The sequence below is a fragment of the Cetorhinus maximus genome, chromosome 16 (assembly GCF_964194155.1).
Source record: "Cetorhinus maximus chromosome 16, sCetMax3.hap1.1, whole genome shotgun sequence".
In the NCBI taxonomy this organism is placed as follows: Eukaryota; Metazoa; Chordata; class Chondrichthyes; order Lamniformes; family Cetorhinidae; genus Cetorhinus; species Cetorhinus maximus.
This window is the reverse complement of record NC_135894.1, coordinates 33,031,528-33,051,211: the sequence shown is the minus strand read 5'-3', so window position 1 is coordinate 33,051,211 and position 19,684 is coordinate 33,031,528. Positions and strand designations below refer to the sequence as shown.

At 40.2% G+C, this 19,684-nt stretch overlaps 1 protein-coding gene across 1 annotated transcript in view; it reads left to right on the top strand.

The window, feature by feature from the left end:
* Positions 1-2,555: 2,555 nt before the first annotated feature.
* tbx15 (T-box transcription factor 15) overlaps positions 2,556-19,684 on the top strand; it is a 92,612-nt gene continuing 75,483 nt past the window's right edge. Inside the window, exon 1 of the mRNA XM_078559612.1 lies at positions 2,556-3,029. Within this exon, the coding sequence (XP_078415738.1) occupies positions 2,828-3,029 (202 nt within the window). The 5' untranslated portion in view covers positions 2,556-2,827. The remainder of the gene's footprint in view (positions 3,030-19,684) is intronic.

The following is a 19,684-nucleotide window of genomic DNA, read 5'->3' as shown; positions in this document are numbered from 1 at the left end:
TCGCAGAGCTGTGAGCTTTATCAGAATTCTAATTCCTGAATTAGACTCAAGAATTAATTCTCATTTTTAGGCGCGCCTGTGTGTGTGTGCGCGCGCGCGCGCGCGCTGGTGGGTGCGTGAGAAAGGATCATTTTTGGAACTGTTAAGTCTCCTGGTCTGTACAATTATTCTAAAGACACACTCAAAGAAAGAGAGGCAAAACAGCATATTTATGAACTCTTCTGGCTAATTATGCAGCTCTTCAACTGCAAAAAATGGTTGGCTCTCTTAGCCCTTGAACTCAATTTTAAAACAAAAAAATGAAAAAATAAACTAAAATATTTTCACGTTATCTTTGTAGGCCATTTGGCAAAGCATAGCGTCGGTTGAAATGTAGTATATTGAAGTATGAAAGTTAGCGGTATTGGAAGTAGACTTCGGGACACCCTCCCTATCCTGAGGATTTTAATTCCCTTCCGTTGCTTCTGGACTTTGTCTTTTTCTTTATCTTTACTGCCCGGTAAGATTTTTACAGTGTGACACCAACGTTTGCCGGCGGAGTGGGGAGGGAAGAGCCCGGGTAAGGTGCTTGATGAGAGACCAGCAAAACATTAATGGAACAATCTAACCTGCTGGAGAAGAGTAGAATAAGATTATGGGTTGGACAAATATTTATTAAGTGGAATTCAAAACGTGCTAAACATTAATTGTAATTTGCAAGAAGGTAACGGACAGCGCTGAAATAAATTGTCCCTATTGGATACTAATATTTTCTGTTGGGCTTTATTCGATGTTTTATTATTACACGATATGTGCATAAATGCAACATATGCATTTACATATGCATATGTCTATTACACATACAGATGTTACATACGATATTCGCTATCGGTATTTATTAGTTCCCCTCTAGTCTTGATTTAAATTGCTGTTTTGAATGATGAGGAACTTGGTTTATGAGCTTATTCAGGATTATTTCCGAATTAAAGTGGTCTAATTAAATAATAGCAGAAACGAATATGATTTATTGATTAATTTATGAAGACATCAATAATATTACAAAAGGCAAGAGGCCAGAACCTGCTTCACTCTCAGGAGCAGGTCTTCAAAAAAAATGCAAGTTTGAAAACAAACAGAAAATTCAGTAAATACACACCGTGTGTGTGTGTGTGCGTGTGCGCAGGGTGGGAAGGGTAATAAATAAAGGTCTACACCCGAACCGTTAACCTGGCAATGTACAGATTCTGATGGAGCTGGCGCGTATTTCCAGCCTTTCCCATTTTATTCCGCTTTTTTTCTCGGCGTCAAGATCAGCCAGCGATTTGTGAGCTGATTTGTACACCTTGCAAAGCATCCCTAGCGAGGATTAGTTTGAAACGGTTTTCTTTTTGTTGCTGTTTACAGATTTTTGAATCAGAATATTTGTTTCAAGTTCATCCTCGTTGGCGCGTGGAGCCAGCAGTGTGGTGCTAAACGCACGGGTTTTAAATCCCGCTAGACTCACATTGCTATATATTTAAACACCCACCCCGTGTCCCAAAAGCAAATTGAATTTCATTAATGCGATATACATTCATAATGCTGAATAGTAAAATAACCACGGCACACAGCATCCAACAATAGTTTCCCTAAAGAAAATCTAAATTGCAAATTTCCAACAGTGTGCAATGCTCAAGGAAGCCATGAAACAGTGGCACATAGCGATGTTTGTTTCACGCTCTGTTCCTGCCTTTTTATTTGTTTTAATAATTTCTGTAACTAGAACATCTTGATTCTTCAAGAGCAAAAATAAATCCCGCCAAAAAAGTAAAGAAAGCTGTTTTAGTGCTAAGATTAATTCTTAATGTTGTTTGATATATATATATATATAATACAGGAATCTGAAGCTAGAGTAGTGCTTCAATACTTCTGGAACTTTAAAGCGTTCCTGCTTTATTCCTGAAACTGTATTTTGCAGTGGTTGTCTCTAGTTCGCTCTCCTGTTCCATCGTAATACGGCGAGGGAAAGTGAACCAGAGTTGGAAGTTAACCATTTGGTAGCAGGAGGAGAATGATCGAATCTACAGAAAATTCGTGTTTCTTCAACTGTTGCGCTGGCATGAATATCGCTCCTAAGGTATTCATTATCACTAGGCACCGGGGTCAGAGCTACACGAGGAACTTTAAGAAAACGCGCTCTAATTTTGTTAGTAATAGAATTTACAGCACCCAACATAAGGGGTTCAGCAGCCGCCAAATGGTTAATCCTAAATACCCTTGGTCCATTTTAAAACAGTACACGGAACATGTGGGAGGAAAATAGCAGCGCTTCTAAAGCAGTTGGCCACAAACGTGGTAGAAGGGGCGCCTTACGGTCCCCAAACGGTTAAAGCTGAGCACTTTCTCAGTCGCTGCGACCATCAAGGTGTCTGGTGGGGACGAAGTGTCCAAGTTTGCGGTTGGGATTCTGCTGGCGCGTCATTGGATAACTGGCTGCTGGCTGTGTATCTATTGGACGAGGGAGTTTGACAGGCATTGAAACCTCTCCCTTGCAGTAAAATGCAGCAGAAGTTTGCATCAATCAGCCAGGGGGGGAGATGACAGAGTAGAGGCAGAAAGTGGACTAAGTTCAATTACTGCTCTCACTCAGTCAGCAACATGCTAACTGGGACTGTGAGAGATGTGATCAGCTCTGGACTGCTGTAGTTCTTGCCTACATGAAGTCCTGAGCTTGCAGCCGTTATTTTGATTCTGTTTCTAAAATTTGGAATCTGCTGCTGTATACGCTGCCGGCTCGCAACTTCCCAGATTGGTGTGTTTGAAGGAAGGTTTGGTATTCGCTCATTCTTGGACAATCCTTGTGCGGGCGATGAGTGAGAGGAGGAGGTCTGCAGCTGCCCTCAGTTCAAGGGCTCACGCATTCTCCGTAGAATCACTGATCGGGACAAATAAAAAGAGGAAAATCCAGGAATGGGGCGAGAAGACCATGGAACTGAGTGTGGACAGTATAAGCCCGGAGTCGGAGCTTGCAGACAACGTGGATTCAAGCCAGTGTATGGAGGTCAACTCCGGTTAGTCTAAAAAAGCACACCCGGTTTTCTCCAGCACATCTTCCTGACTGCAACTTCACTCTGCAGGCGGTAGAGGTGAAAAAAAAGGAAGAGTGGCGGCCGATCATTTCTTGAGAAAATCATCTTTCCTTTTTGTTTCCCTTTGTTTAAAAAAAACCCTCTCCGATTTACTTTTCCGGAGCCCTTTTGCAAACTTCCCCTCTTCCGTTTTAAGGATCGCATGCTAATTCCTGGTAGAAAGATCAAATCCCGCGTGTGCCCCACTCAAAAAAAATTTTTTTAATTATTATTTTATCGCTTCAAAAGCAAACTCAACTCATTCGCTAGTCCGCAGTGCACGTGTTGCCCGCCTTTCGCTTATTTTAATAAGCGGCATGAGTGCAGTTTAGCGGAGTCGCTCTGCCCGGTAACACTGGCCCACTAATCGGCCCGTGAAGTTTGCCGTTTTACTGGGTCGCGTTAAGTTTTTTTTTAATGAGAAAGGTAAGATCTTAAACTCGCAATAAGAGGTTGCTCACTTTCCCCTATGTCTGACTTTAATGTGAGTGAAGTTGCGCCTTTCTGCCCAGCACCATGAGCACATGTCCCGCTGTTTGACAGATTGTTCAGCGAGTCACCCAGGGCTGGCTGACTGATGTGTCCTCTGTTGCTTTTGGTCCGTGTGGATGAATCCAAGTATTCCTTCACTGCCCGGTCCTGAGTCATCGGCACAAACATTGTAACAGCTCCGAGTGATATTTAAACAGAATAATCAGAATAAATAACAGATAATTATCGCGCAATTTATTCCCAATCCTGGTGACAGATTTTGTTCTGTTACGTGATAGTGCCACACTGCCAAAAAAACTTCCACTTCGCAACCCGCAGTGATATTTGCTCACTAACTCCAACACGTTTAAAACGTGACATTTATTATTGAGAAGTTACCAATTTCATTTGATTCTATTTGTTGTGTTCAGCCTACACCCTGGACAACTGATTTCTAGTTTATGCTGTATCATTAAGTTATCTTTGTAGTCTTCAATAGCTGTAAAGGATGATAAAATAGTCTCGGTGTAACTCATTTCAATTTAGGGGAATTTAAAGTTCACACAAGCCCTGACAATCTGCTTAATGTAATTGTGAGACTGTTCAAGGTTGCCTGTGCCCAGAGTCTAGTCGCCCACTCTACACACCTTTCATTTAACACCCGCTCCCGTTTAACTTTTCAGTGCCACTGCGAGAAGCGCTTCACAATTCCCCAAAATAAGATTTGCTTGTCTTTCCTTAAACGCGAGAGTTAGAAACGGCCTGACATTAGAAAATGTAGGGCTTCGATAAAAAAAAGTCGCGTGGCTCCAATCGTGTTGGTAAGAGGAAGAAGAGTTAGTGCGGCGGGCGTGCACATAAAATGCCACTGCAGCTCCTTCACTCATTCCCGGTGCCCACTTTTTAAATTGGATTTGAATACGAATTGGAAAAAGGGTTTCTTTTTACAATTATACTTGGTGATACGCAGGCCCGTTCAAAACAGTAATGGTTCTGTCAGCTCATGTGCAACTCTCGGTCCTTCTCCTTGGATAAGGGAGAAAATGGGAAGCTGTAGTGTAGAGGGAACGCGTGTTTCCAGGTAGTTTGTAATGTGCAGGATGAACATAATGCCAATGGATTATTTAAGTGACAGGTGCCTATAGGAGCGGCTACTTCAGCCGGCTCTTGTTTGCGTTTGCGGAGGACACTTGGACGTTTCCTCTGGGCTGCTCATTGCAGGGGAATGAAAAAACCAGGCGCTACTATTTTCATATATTCGAGATATAGTATGGAAACAAATCTAACCTCGCTCAGCACTCCTCTCTTGTGGAAGGAAGACAATTAGAACAGAGTTCATCTCCCCAGCGCCAACCGGCTGGGTTCTTACCCCTTTCACCTGGTGGTTGAGGAATCTCTAACACGCACTCGGCGCATTTGGTCAGCGCTTCGTGTTAACTTCAATATGAACCGGGCTTTCTTTCAAAGCCATGTTAATATTCTCTGGTTCATCCTTTATTGAGGGGAATTCAATCTGTGCGTTTTGACAATCGCTCGTGTTTTTTTTAAATTAAAACTAAATCCCACCTGCAGCCCCAAAATAAAGAGGTCCCATTGCAGAGTATTCCAGTAAATGGGGAACAGAGGCCGTCATCTGCGGGTGGGGGAATGTTAGCTTTTTTAGCTCGAGTCCCTATTGAGAGTTTATATTTCAATGTTCCGGCATTGATTGTCAGGAGAGAAACTCAAATCCTTTCAGTTCCAGCCTGGAAAGTGAAATCAGAAAGGGTTTGTTTTTAAACTGCAATGGTGTATATTATTCCGATTCTCACTATTATTCATGTACACTTACCCCACCCTCCCCATAACTGCAAATAGGAAATTGTGGTTGGATCAAATGATTTCGGTCCGTTTTCCAAACGTGATTCGAGAGAGGTTATTTGCCAGTCCTGGAACAGACTCTGCGAAAGAAACGCAGATGTGCACACGAGCGAACCTCTCTTATTTATCGCCCATCAGTTTCCTGTATTTGAAATCATTTATTCATTAGTTTCTACTTATGGACCGTTTGTTTTGTCTGTTTAATCCAGATACAGCTTTTGAAGTTTTTCACAAAGCATAAGTTTAAAAAACTGTTTCCTTTCCGAATGATGCTGAAACAACATTGCCTGAGTTCTGTAAATGACCGGACTCTGTCCCACTTGCACAGCAACTGAGTCCTTTGCTAGGCTGCGTTTCTCTTTCAGGACATCCGCATTAGTTCTGAAGAAGCCAACAGCTGATCTGGAGCTGGGCGAATGATTTATTAAGTTACATCAGGGAAGCTTGTACAAGGGAAGCTGACATCTCGCGGCTTCTTTAGCATGGGCAAATAAGTAAAAAAAAAAGGTAAAAGCACGGGGGTAGAAACATTCGAAAAGCCTGCGGAGGTTATTTAAAAGTTACTTTAGAACAGATAGTGTTCGGCATTCTGCCGATTGTTCTAGAAGGGGCTGTGTTGGGCGGCGGTAATCTTTTGGAAGGTGCATTCTGCACTCGCCAAGTGTACTGAAAGGCGAGGCGTTGCAGCGCGTGGAATACTTTGAAGATGCATTGTGTTTTGCCTTTAATTCTAGAAGGGACGGCGTCGGATGCTGTTTAATACTTTAGTAGACAGAAAATTGGAATTTTGATTGGACGCGTGAGTTCAGGCAATTGCAAAACTTAAGTTTAATGATTTTTGGACGCCCTGTTCCCCACCCCTAATTATGGAAAGGATAATTTCGGTTAATGCTTCAGCCCTGCTGCAATTTAAATTTAATGATTCGAAAGCAGAATTTGTTTTTTTAATACTTTAACAAGCACAGAATTTCTATGTAATATTTCTATATGGAAGCAATGTAGACATAAGCTTTATCATGCGTTCAATCTGCTAGTATTTGGATCGTACCTTAGAACAGCCAATGCCATGTTCTTTAAAAAATATTTCGGGTCTTGTAGTTCGGACGAGAAAAAACTGTTATAAGCTCTGACAGAATACTTGTGAAAAAAACATTCTGGAATTGCAGTGCAATATTTTTAGAAAAGCAAGTTGGCCATTTCAGAATGGTTCTCTAGTAGAAGGGTTGGCGTACTTTCTGGACAATACTTTCTATATAAAAACAAAACTGCGAATTCAATGCGATATTTTAGAAGAGGCAACACTATTTCAGCACAATTGAATGGAACACTTCAGAAGACGGAGTGTTGTTATTTGAATGTGACAGAAAAAGACCGTGTTGTCCTTTCAGTGTAGTTCTGCAGAAAAGGCATTGTTTTAATTTGGCTGCTGCGTTTCAGCTGCGGAAAAGATGTAGTTTCGGTGTAATATTTAAAGTTGCCATTATTATGTACTTAGAATGGTATTTTAGCAGATATACTGTGATTTCAGTGTAATATTTTAGAGACTGAAGTCCTATAATTTGGCAGTAATACTTCAGAAGAACTATTGCAATTTCAGTGCAATAATTTAGACACGGCAGTGGTGTAATTTCAGTGTCCTATGAATGGATAAATGTAATTTGGGTAAGTTTTTTACACGATGCAGGTTTGTAATTTTTAAACAATATACTAGAAATATATATTTAATATATTGGAAGAGTGTTGTATTTTGGGTGCAATGTTTTAAAAGTTTTGTAGTTTCACTATATCATCAGAGAGGTGTAAATGCAAAATTAGAAGCAGCCGTGATGTCGTTCTAATTTAATACATTTGAAAAGGCAGTGTGGTAATTGCAATGTAATGTCACGGAAGAAGCAGCTCTGTAATCTGAATTCAATAGTTTGGATGAAACACTTTTGTAATCTCAGTGTAATATTTTGAAAGTGACAATGTTATAATGTATGTTAAATATTTTCGATGGAACAGTACTGTAAATGTAATATAACAAGTTAGAAGACGAACAGTTGTAATTTAAGTGTAATGTGTTGGAGTAGGTAATGTTTTAATTTCACTGCAATATTTTAAAAGTGACTGTAATATACCTCCAGTGTGATAATCTAGAAAATATATTATAGTAATTTAACTGGAATGGAGCTGCTGTGATTCAGTAAAAGTGTTTTACAAGAGGTTAAGTTTCACTGTGGTTTGTTAAAAGACAGAATGTTGGAAGTTAAGTTTAATATTTTAGAACTGGTAGTATCTTAATTGTGGTGAAGAATTTTTGAAGATTCAGTGTTGCAACATCAGTGCAATATTTAAGCAGTGATGGTGTTCTAATTTCAGTGCAACATTTTAGAAAAGTCTGCATGGAGAAGGTTGGTTCCAGGAAAGAGAAGAACAACAGTGATGCAATTACTGGGATTGAATCTCATGGAATTTTAAGAACCAGAGACCTTCTCTCACTCTCCATTTACCCTCTCAGCTTAATACACTTTCTGAAGTTTATAGAAAGCACAAAACTAAACTACAATATTGTGCAATCAGTATTTTCCCCCTCACACTTTATCACCGCCCCCCACCCCCAACACACACAGACAGCTTCTCTTTTTTTTAAAAAAAAAAGCATAAATTTTATCCCAATAAAGCTTTTGAAAATTGTCTTCCTACTTTTCAAAATTATTATTTGAACCTACTGAGTGGATAGAATCTGAAGAAAAATGTTCCAAAAATAGCATTGACTGATGCTTATGCTCCCTAGGAAATTTTACACACATGTTCAGATTGCAGAGTCCAAATTCAGCTTAGAGAATCATAGCTATAGGCAAAACTATTGTGTCAAAACACAGGCTTTGGTAAGAGTGTTGCCTTCAAATAAAAGCTTTGCTGCAGGCATTAAAAGACACAAGAGAAAATACAAAAGCTAATATTACCAATTTTATATTTAGTTTTTAAAAAATCTTCGCATTTGTATTTAAACCTTACTTTGGACATTAGAAATTTCAGTTACTGAGAAAAGAAATCACCAAAAATATCAGAAAGCCTTTTGATCAATTTGTGTGGACCTAATTGTGCAATCAAATGTGATATAAATCCTTACTATAAAATAGCAGCTATTCTGTTGTGCAGGTACTTTAACATCAAAAAGACACATTGCAGAATCACCAATAGGAGTAACTAGGAACTTTTAACCAAATGTTTGTCCATGTACTGAATTTAATATATTAGAGATTTTAAATGTTGCCGTATTGAAATTTCATTTTAACAGTCAAGAAGACACAGTGTTGCAATGTTAGTGTAGCATCTAAGAAGCAGCAATGCTGTAATTGAGTGAATTATCAATACTTTGGAACTGGCAGTTTTGTATTTAGTATTGCACAAAATAGTAAAAGTGATGGTATCATAGCTTTGGTGTAATATTTTTTAAGTGTTGTAAATTCTGTATGATGCTTGAATGATGGAAATGTTGTAATTTTAGTGCAATGTTTTAGGAAAAGAAGTGTTGTTTGATAAAGTACCTAAACAAAGGTTTTGTTGTCATTTTAGTGTAATATTTTGGCAGATGCATTGTTATAATTTGTTGCAATATTTTACAAGAGGCAGTGGTGTACTTTCAGTACAATACTTTAAGAAATGGCCATCCAACAAATCCAAAATAACCCAACACCTATCGATTTCCCAGTTCTTCTATAATCTATCTGATTCTTCCTTAAAACTTTCTATAATATCTGTCTCATGGGCTCCCTGAGCAATTTGTTAGACATATTCACCACCCTCTGTGTGGTTGCATTTAAATTGTGCACCTTCCCTTTTCTAAGCAGGAACACATGTGATTTGTTCTAGAGTGGAAAACGTGAACATAATATCAAATCCAATCTATACACAGCCTTTGAATTTTTAACACTTGAACACTTTTCTCAATAGTATGCAATTCAGGATTTGCATATCTCTTATGCTTTAAGGTAGGTGTGAGTTTTGTATCCCTTTTCTCCACGGCCTCCAATGCTCAGATATCCTTGCTGTAGTAGTGACCAGAATTATCTAGTGTATCAAAAGAAAGAGATTACATTTAGTGCCTGTTATGGCATTAGGATGCCCCAAAATGCAACAACCAATTCATGAACGCCAAGCAGCAATAAGACCAGATAATCTGTTATTAGGTGTTGGCTGAGGGAATAACATTAACTAGGACACGGGGTGATTGGGGGAGATGGAGAGGGTGGAAACTCCCCTGTCTGCTTCAAATAATGTCATTAGATCTTTTACATCTGCCCAAGAGGGCAGACAGGGCCTGAGTTTAATGCCTCCAACAATGCAGCATTCCCTTAGCATTGCACAGGAGTGTCAGCTTTGATTTTCTGCTCAAGTCACTGATGTGGGACTCGAACCCACAGCTCTCCAACTCAAGGCTGTGCCAAATAAGCCATGGGTTACATAAAGTTCCTTTTGCAGGCTTATTGTCAACCCTGGGCTCTGTGCTTTATCCCTCTCCTATGTATCTCAAGATCTGGATAATCTTCTCCACCACTTCCATGCACTGTGCTGCAGGTTTCATTTCATTTCCATCAATACTCCCAGGCCAATTCCTGTGCTGCATCCTGTAGCCTAATTCCATTCAGTTATTATTTAATTCCTGTCCCTGGAATTATTATTGTGCATTTGTCCATGATGAATGGCATTTTCCACTCATCGTTTCATCTTTTCAAACTAATCAGTATTTAGTCTAATTATTCTGTATTGTCTGAATGCCCACCATCACTCAAACGCCTTTGCCAATTCCTAAATGCAAATCATATATATGCACTGAATACAACAGTCACTTCAGCACTTAGGGCCATCCTGCTAGTGATCCCTTGCCATATTGGCACACCTCTAATCAGAACACCTTCCCTCACCCTAGTTTGCTTTATCTGACTTTGCCAAATTCCTATCCAGCTCAGGAGCATTTTTCCTATTCCATGCTTTCCTACTTGTGGTGAATCATTTAGTTTATTGTTTAATTCCCTTCCCTATAATCATTATCCAGCATTTGTCCATGATGAATGGACAGCTGTGGAATATAAATTCAGCTGATTAAATAAAATTTGGAATAAAGAGGTAATAGCAGTTTTGGTGACCATGAAACTATCAAGCTGTTGTAAAAACCCATCTGGTTCCCTGATGCCCTTAAAGGAAGTATGGCCCATACATGATGCCAGACTGTCAGCAATGTGTTTGATTTTTAGCTGGTCTCTGAAACAGCCTAGCAAGCCATCAGCTGTATAGCAGTGGCCTTGCCAGCAGAGCCCACATCACATGAACAAATGAAAGAAAACATTTGTATCATACAAAGTATCAAAGGTTTTCACGAAATCTGAACATAAAACAGAATTTCTGTTGCCATTTTCTCTGAGAACTCCATTAAATTTTGGCAGACCTCCCATCACATAAATCGATGCTCACACTCACTTACCATGTCATCACCATCTATGTATTTAGCTATCCTCTCTTTCAGGATGCCTTTTAACATTTCACCCACAACTAATGTTAGTTTCATGAGCCTTTAGTTTCCTGACTTACCCTTGACAAAAAAATTCACAATTTTTGTAAAACTTATGCATCTATAACTTAGCTTGGTATAAGCTTCTTTAATTCTGTCAGTGCCTAATGAGTTAAAAACCAGCTTCACTCACCGAAAAGTACTCCAGTTCATTTTTGATACATTTATTGTAGTTCTTTGCTTACTTTATCTAAAGGAAGGTGTCCAGGAGAGGGGCCAAGTCACTTAACTCAGAAAGCATTCTTAGTGGTTTGTTGAAGGACATTTTTGAGCCATTAGTTAAATTCTGTTAAGTTTTAATCAGAAGTTATTTATTAGCTTGTCTTTTTGAAACGGATTAGTCTGCCTAGAGTCTCTGAAGAAAGATTGTCTGGAGCTTTCAAAGGGAGTTAATGAGGACAGATAGCTTCTGCAATTGATAAGAAAAAGAATTGCTCTGTAAAACTAAAATGCATAACTTAGGTTCACATAGTATTTGTAAACAATATATTGTTTTCTATTATGAAGAAGAACCAACTAAGCTTAATAACTACTCTAAAAATATATATTGTGCTAATACCACTATTCATTATCCGATTACTATTGCATAAGTGTATTTATCAGTCAAAGTCTAAAAATTAGGTTGATACTGTGGTCTTGTCCTGCCTCTTCATAGACAAGAAGAGTTGAAGGCGCAGGGTAGAACAAGTAGCCAAGTATTTTTCTTTAAAGGCTTTTCTTATTTGTTACTCATGGTTCCTTCAAATTTTCCTCAGGTGAAAACATTCTCGGGAACATAGAGCTCACCTATGAGAATCGTTTGAACTATGAAGCTAAAAACACCTAGAGCAGAGAGATTACAGGAAACACAAAAATTTTCAATGCCCAATGTGCCTTTTTAAAAATGTGTTTTACATTAACTACTTTCCAATCTTCAGGCATTATTCCTGTTTTTGATAATCCCCATAAGAAAACACCATGGACATGGCTTTAGTGGTAGAGTCATGGAAATGCTGGGGGAAAAAACTTGGCAAGAACTGTTTATGCCATTTCTATGGCATTTTTTCAGCTCTTCCACCAAAGTTACAGCAAGTTGGGAACCATGACAGGAATTCACCATCATTCTCTGTTTTTATCGGTATTTGCTGCACTACTTCTGTTATTAATTAAATTGATCTTTTCCCTCGGTTACCTAATGATACATATCCTATCTCTATTTTACTAAACAATGATCTAATTCATTTTCATTCTAACAGTGCCCTTAATTCCTTTCTCAGCCCCTCAGAATCTGCCTAATTTACTGTCAAATTGTTATCAGTAAAGATCAGCTATCAAATCCAACAGAAGAGTATTTCTATTGCACCTATTTTCTTTTCTTAACCTTAAAATTCACCTTGCTGTAATCAATGTTCTCAAAGTGTTTGCTGACCTGACTTTGTTCCCAGCTCTTGGACTTAGCTCAAGAGTCAGTCCAAACGTTGTGATTTCCTCGACCAACTGTTCCATGTGACTAACCAATATTGTACCAAGGATTTTGATTTCAACCCTATTGTACCTTTCATAGATTTCCCAAACTACCCCTGTTAAATTAAAATCACTCCTAACAACTGCATCTGTTCATGTGCATTGTTCTTTCTTATATAAAAAGTCCTTGGTCCAATCCTTCCCAGTAGTGGTCTACATCTGATGACCATTGTTAATTTCCATCCCTTTATGTCTCTCATCGCTATGCACAGTGTTTGCATATTATCCACATCCAGGCTAGATAGTTATGTTTACATTATAATATAGTTTTCTTTCATATAATGATACATGACATCCTATGAGATTGTGTTCATGTTAAACAATCCTTTTGCATATTCCTTGACCCGTCTACAGCCTTTGACACAGTTAACTGCACCACCAACATGTTTTCTGCATTGTCCAGCTGAGTGGTACTGTCTTGTTTGATTCCAATCCTATCTATCCACTCGTATTCAGAGAATCACATGCAATCAACTTTACTTCACTTTTGCACCATTATCTCCAAGGTCCCGCAAGGATCTATCTTTGTTTTTTTTTGTCTACATGTTGTCGTTTGGAAACACAACATAGTGTTCCACGTGTACACTGGTGATACCTGGCTATATCCCACATCACCTCTATTGAATCCTCCATTGGTGCTGATTTGTCGTGCTGCTTAGTGAACATCCAGTATTAGATGAGCAGAAATTTCCTCAGTAAAATATTGTCCCAGACTCCAGCATAAACTCTGTTTCCAAGCCATCAACTCCATCCCTCTTCCTGACTAATGTCTGAGGTTCAACCAGACTTTTTGCAACTTTGGAGTCCTATTTGTCCACAGCTGAGCTTCAGGGCCCATATTCTCTCCATGCTTGCCCATTTCCACCTCCATAACAGACCCACCTCTGCCTTTGCCTCAGCTTCTCTGGTGCTCAAACCTTCATTCGTGCCTTTGTTACATTTAGACTTGACTATTCCAATGCTCTTCTGGCTGACCTCCCACCTGGCACATTCCATAAACTTAAGCTCATCTAAAATTCTCTTAACTTGCACCAAGTCCTATTCACCCATCACCTTCAGCAACACATCAATTTTAAGATTCTCATCCTTATTTTCAAAAACCACCATGGCCTTATCCCTCCCTATCCCTGTAACCTCTTCCACCCTTTCAACCTTCTAAGACCTCTATGCTCTTCCAATTCTGGCCTCCTGCATGCCTCCAATTTTAATCGCTCCATTGTCAGCCATGCCTTCAGCTGTTAAGGCCCTAAGTTCTGGGATTTCTATCCATCCCCCACCCAACAATCCCAGACCTTTCTACCATTCTCTCCTCCTTTAAAATGTACCTTAAAACTTACCCCACCACCTGTACTAATATCTCATTATGTGGTTTGTGGCAAAGTTTCTTTGAACTAGCTCTTGTGAAGCACTCTGGGACCTTTTACTACATTAGCAGCAGTGTAGCTGTAGTCATAGGGCCCATCCCTGCTGGTTTGGCATCTGTAACCCTGTGAAGTCATTTATATCTGTGCACATCTACGTATCTGTTGCAATTTTAAAAAAGATTATTTTTGATGTGGACAACATTCGTAAGGCAATATTTATTGTCCATTCTTGGCTGCTCAGAGATCATTAAGAGTCAACAATAAAGTATGGGACTGGAGTCAGATATAGGTCTGGGGTGACAGGTTCCCTTGACAAGTACATTAGTGAACCCATGGGTTTTTATAGCACTCAGCAGTTTCTATTGTATTTTTTGGGGAGAGGTTAGCAAACAAATTTATCAGATTTATTGAATTCAGTTTTTGAACTTGCCCACAAAGCCCAAGGTCAGCATTGACATGGGTTGAGTGAACATACAACCCAGTAACACAGCTTCCTTCACACAGTATATTGAGATATAAAACCAAGGCGGGTGTTATAATTTCATAGTAACATTTTAAATGTACTGGTTATGTCATTTGGATGAAGTACATTTGAAGAGATACAGTTGAAATTCCTATGTAATATTTTGATGGGACAGCCTAAAAGCAGATCTAGCAACACAAAGCTGAGCATCCATTCGGAGCCTTGGGCCATTAAAGCAGCAGTATTGTATTCCACCATAATCTGTAACCTCATAGCCCAGCACATCCCTAACTCCTCCATTAGCTTCAAGCCAGGTGAACTACCCCATGAAAGGACATACAATACTCAGCACTGTGCATTTTATAAGATGATGTATGAACCTAGTGAAGCTACTACATTGGGTTACCTGCATGCTAAACACCAAACATGTCAAACTATAGACACAGCCGAGTAACCCCACAAAAGAAAACAGATCAGAGCAAAGATTTCTAGCCTTATCACATCCATTTAATAATAATGATGGAAAATCAGGAAACTAACTGGCTTCAAAGTTTTCATGAACATTCCTATCCAGAATCATGGTAGAGCATGGAACTAGAGTAAAGTTCTAAAAGTGCAGAGTATACCTATATCACTTCCAGAGACCTTCAACACCATATAACCCAACCTTATCCCAATCATCAATAAAGTGGTGGAAGGCCCATCAACAGTATCATCAAGTGATACTTTCACATTTGCTTTCTTCAGCCAGCTAGCCTGCCTGAATTATAGAATTAGCATATTATAATGCAAGTAAATGAATGTACATTCTCGTTTTGAAAAAAAAAGTTAAAATGAAGCAGAAACGTTTTGTTATGTGACATGAACGTGGCTATTAGAAGCATTGTGTGGTGGATAGAGAGGAGCACTCACCGTTTAGCCAAAAAAAAGGTTCCCTTTCTAAACACAGTTTGAAGAAATCTCCAAGGCATCCAACTTTATCTAAAAATCAGTATTTTTTAAAAAATGTATTAAGTTTAATATTTCCGAGAAACCCTTTACAATATCTGTATTAGGCTTTGATCATCCTCGCAATAAACAGACAGTACTGTCTTTATTTTAGCGGCCGGTAATGAGACCCAGGGTATTGAAAATTTTGAAGCTTAGCGCAACTGGAAAATGAATGAGGTAATACCGGGTAGAAATATTAGAACATGTCTCGTTTCTATGAATAAATTTGAAAGGTGTCCTGGAGGCCTCTGCCTGGTCTGGAAGATCATACGAATTATTTGTCGTAAGAATAACGTAGACTTCCCTAATCCGGAGATACGTTTAACCCCGACGATTCCTCTCTGTCTCTCCTTACATTTCATTTCAGACGGAGTGAAATTCAGTTTTAAAAATTATAAATGCAGCGTTTGACTGAAAACGAGGATAGAGATCTAATAGTTGCTGCAGGGTTGCAGGAAGATGGTTAGACATAGATGGTTCGAGTGTTGTAATCTTGTAGGGTCGCCTAGAAATTGGGTGAAAATAATTATATTAAATTAGTGTTGGTTTTGTTTTTTTTGTTAACGGCTTGGTGAAATCTGGAGGTGACGAGATTCTTATAATGTCTGACACGAATTAAATCGCCAGTCCGATTTTTTCGCATGAGAAGTGTGTTTATATTGAATCCTCCCAGGAACGCTCCTCATGCCGCTTTCATCAATAAGGACCCTGCACTGAGCCAAAGTAATTCTAAACTATTTAGATGGGTGTGTTATTTATTAGAAAGAAAGGAAACGGCACAAAGCGAGACGAGGTTTAGCAGGTGGGTGGATTTTAGCAGTACCGAAGCTTGTTCGTGTTTTTTTCTTCCAAAGTTGAATAATTATTTCAAGAAACCTATTAACTAAACAGGAGAGATTCCAGGCACAATGTTAAAGATAAATGATCAGTTGAAGACAATAACAGCCTTCACAGTAAATAACCTTTCCGTTCAACAGTACTGTATATCGAAGGAAAGTTGCACTTTTATTAATCAGCCGAACAGACAGCAACAATATAGCAGTTGTACGGACTATTTGCATAGTTAGAGATTTGTGTTGAACTCAGAATATTGCAGTTGTTAGGTATAGTTATGGTACACTGGTGTAAATATCCTCCGATCCTGGCACACTATTGAGTCATTGTAAACCATTTGTTTAATGCTTTATTTCAAACATCTTGCTTGCTACGTCGACTATTAGAACGAACTAACAAACCAAAAAAATCATTCAACCGCATCGCCCTACCAGAGAGAAAAGGTCAATGTTTCGATTCTCTAAAGCATTAGGACGCCGGAATTGAGTTAATAGTCATGTAATTAACCCGAAATGAGAAAAAAAAAATCCTTGAAACGACAGCGCGAATGAATGTACCTGTATTATAACATTCAATCTGAAAAATTAAACAGCATCGAAAGGGATCAACTTCAACAGGAGTTTCCAAAGTCATCAATACTTTAGTAATCATCCAACACTGTTACACACCTTACAGTATTTCTATATTTTGTTTTCTACATCCCAATAACATCTCATTAAACAGAAGGCAGCATTCCGACAACCTGTTTGGTTTAAAAAAACAGACAAAATGGGTAGGTGATACAATTCACAGCAACTTGCAGGGCCCCGTCAGGGCAAAGATCCAAGACTGTTGGGTAGGCTATGTGCCCAGTACAATCCCGATGCACTGAGTCTACATAAACAGTATTAAAGGGAAGTCCTTCCCTTGTGTGTTGAGCAAGCCTTGTGAATACAGTTTGTCCACTTGGAGCCCTGGGTTTGGTCGGTCGCCTCGTTTCTTTGCTCTGCTTCACTGAGTGTTACTGACTTACTGCACCGAATTTCAGATCGCGAAGAGTATTCAGAAACATTTTTTAAAATTACGCTAAACATATTTACATATCTGTATTCTGCTTTTAGAAGACACTGTTTAGTGATATTTATAGCCAAACCCAAGGCGGATATGTGGAAGAGATATTACCGTATACTTGGAAAAACATACTCGTTTCCTCATGCCTGCTTATCCTGATAGCCTTCAAACCTGAACAGAATCATAGAATAATGCAATGTAGAAGGAGGCCATTTGGCTAAGGGGGTTTGGGCCGACTTTTTTTTAATGGGTTGTGGGCATCGCTGGCTAGGCCCATATTTGTTCAGCATCCCTAATTGCCCTCGAGAAGGTGGTAGTGAGCCATGTTCTTGAACCGCTGCAGTCCATGTGGTATATGCACACCCACGGTGCTGTTGGGAAGGGAGTTCCAGGATTTTGACCCAGCGATATATTTCCAAATCAGGATGGTGAGTGACTTGGAGGGAAGCTTCCAGGTGGTGGTGTTCCCATATATCTGCTGTCCTTGTCCTTCTAGGTGGTAGAGATTGTGGGTTTGGTAGGTGCTGTTGAAGGAGCCTTGATGAGGTGCTGCAGTGCATCTTGCATGTGGTGCTCACTGCTGCTACTGTGCGTGGGTGGTGGAAGGAGTGAATGAGGATGTGGTGCCAATCAAGTGGGCTGCTTTGTTCTGGATGGTGTTGAGCTTCTTGAGTGTCATGGGAGCTGCACTCATCCAGGCAAGTGGAGAATATTCCAACACACTCTTGACTTGTCCCTTGTAGATGATGGACAGGCTTTAGGTGGTCAGGAGGTGAATTACTCACCTCAGAATTCCCAGTCTCTGACCTGCTCCTGTAGGCACAGGGCAGAAGCTTCATGTCGGCATGTGGGGCCTGCGTAAAATGACGCGCGGTGATATCAGGCATGCGTCCTGACGTCACTGCGCACCATTCCGATCTTCAGATCGGTGGGCATGCACCGGAGTCGGCTGCGCGCCCACAAAACTGTCAAGGGCCTGTTAAGGCCATTTATCAACTGGTTGAAGTACTTGTCAGGGATGCCTGTCCAACCTTAAGGTTGGGGGGCAGGCGAAGAGCCCAGGCAACCTTCACATTTTTCGTGGAACTTCATCCATGGGCGGGATGAGATTTCAAGAAGGGTTTATAACTTTAGTAAAAAGTTTTATTAAAATTCATAGACATGTCCCAGCTCATGTGACACTGTCACATGAGGTGGCATGTCTGATAATTTTTTCTCTTTTTAAAACATTTTTCACAAACAAATTAATCTCCCTGAGGCATGGAGCTGCCTCAGGGAGTTTTCTGCGCTCTTTCGTGCACATGCGCGAAAGAGCACAGGCCCCGACTCTCCCTCCTCCCCCCGCCCACACAGATAGCGCTGAGCACTTCTGGCTGCGTGTCACGCTGGGCAGACCTTAATTAGCCTGCCCACTTAAAATGGCAGTGCGCAGCCGATCGCGGGCAGCGATCGGCTTCGTGTCCACTCGCATGCACTCCTGCCCAGCCCGCCCGACAGGGAGAAAATTCTCCCCACAGTATTTATATGGCAGGTCCAGTTCAGCTTCTGGTCAATGGTAACCACCAGGATGTTGATACTGAGGGGGGGGGGTTGTTGTTTCAGCAATAGTAATACCATTGGATGTTAAGGGGAGATGGTTAGATTCTCTCTTGCTGGAGATGGTCATTGCCTGGTGCTTGTGTGGTGCAAATGTCATTTGTCACTTATCAGCCCAAGCCTGAGTGCTTTCCAGGTATTTCTGCATAAATGTTTCAGTATCTGAGGAGTCGCAAATGGTACTCCGCACTGTGCAATTATCAGTATATACCCCTACTTCTGACCTGATGATGGAAAGAAGGATGAGGCAGCTGAAGATAGTCAGGCCTAGAACACTACCCTGAGGATTCCTGGGAATGAGATGATTGGCCCCCAACACTCCTTTGCAGTCATTTTGACTCCAATCAGTGGAGAGTTTTTCCCCTGATTCCCATTAACTTCAGTTTCACTAAGGTTCTTTGATGCCATATTTGCTCAAACGCTGCCTGGATGTCAAGGACACTCATTCCTTCCTCACCCCTTGAGCTCAGCTCTTTTGTCCATGTTTGAACCAAGGTTGTAATGAGGTCAGGAGCGAGTGACCCTGCTGGAACCCAAACTGAGCATCAATGAGCAGGATATTGCTGAGTAAGTGCCACTTGATAGCACTGTCAATGACACCTTCCATCGTTTCGCTGATGATTGAGAATAGAATATGGGGCAGTAATTGGTTGGATTGGATTGTCCTGGTTTTTGTGGACAGGGCATACCTGGGCATTTTCCACATTGTCGGTTAGATGCCAGTATTGTAGCTGTACTGGAAAATCGTAGCTGGGGGCACAGGTAGTTCTGGATCACAAATCTTCAGTACTATTGCCTGGATGGTGTGTGAGCCCATAGCTTTTGCAGTATCCAGTGCCTTTAGCCATTTCTTGATATTGCCGGGAGTGAATCTAATTAGCTGAAAATTGGCATCTGTGATGCTGGGGACTTC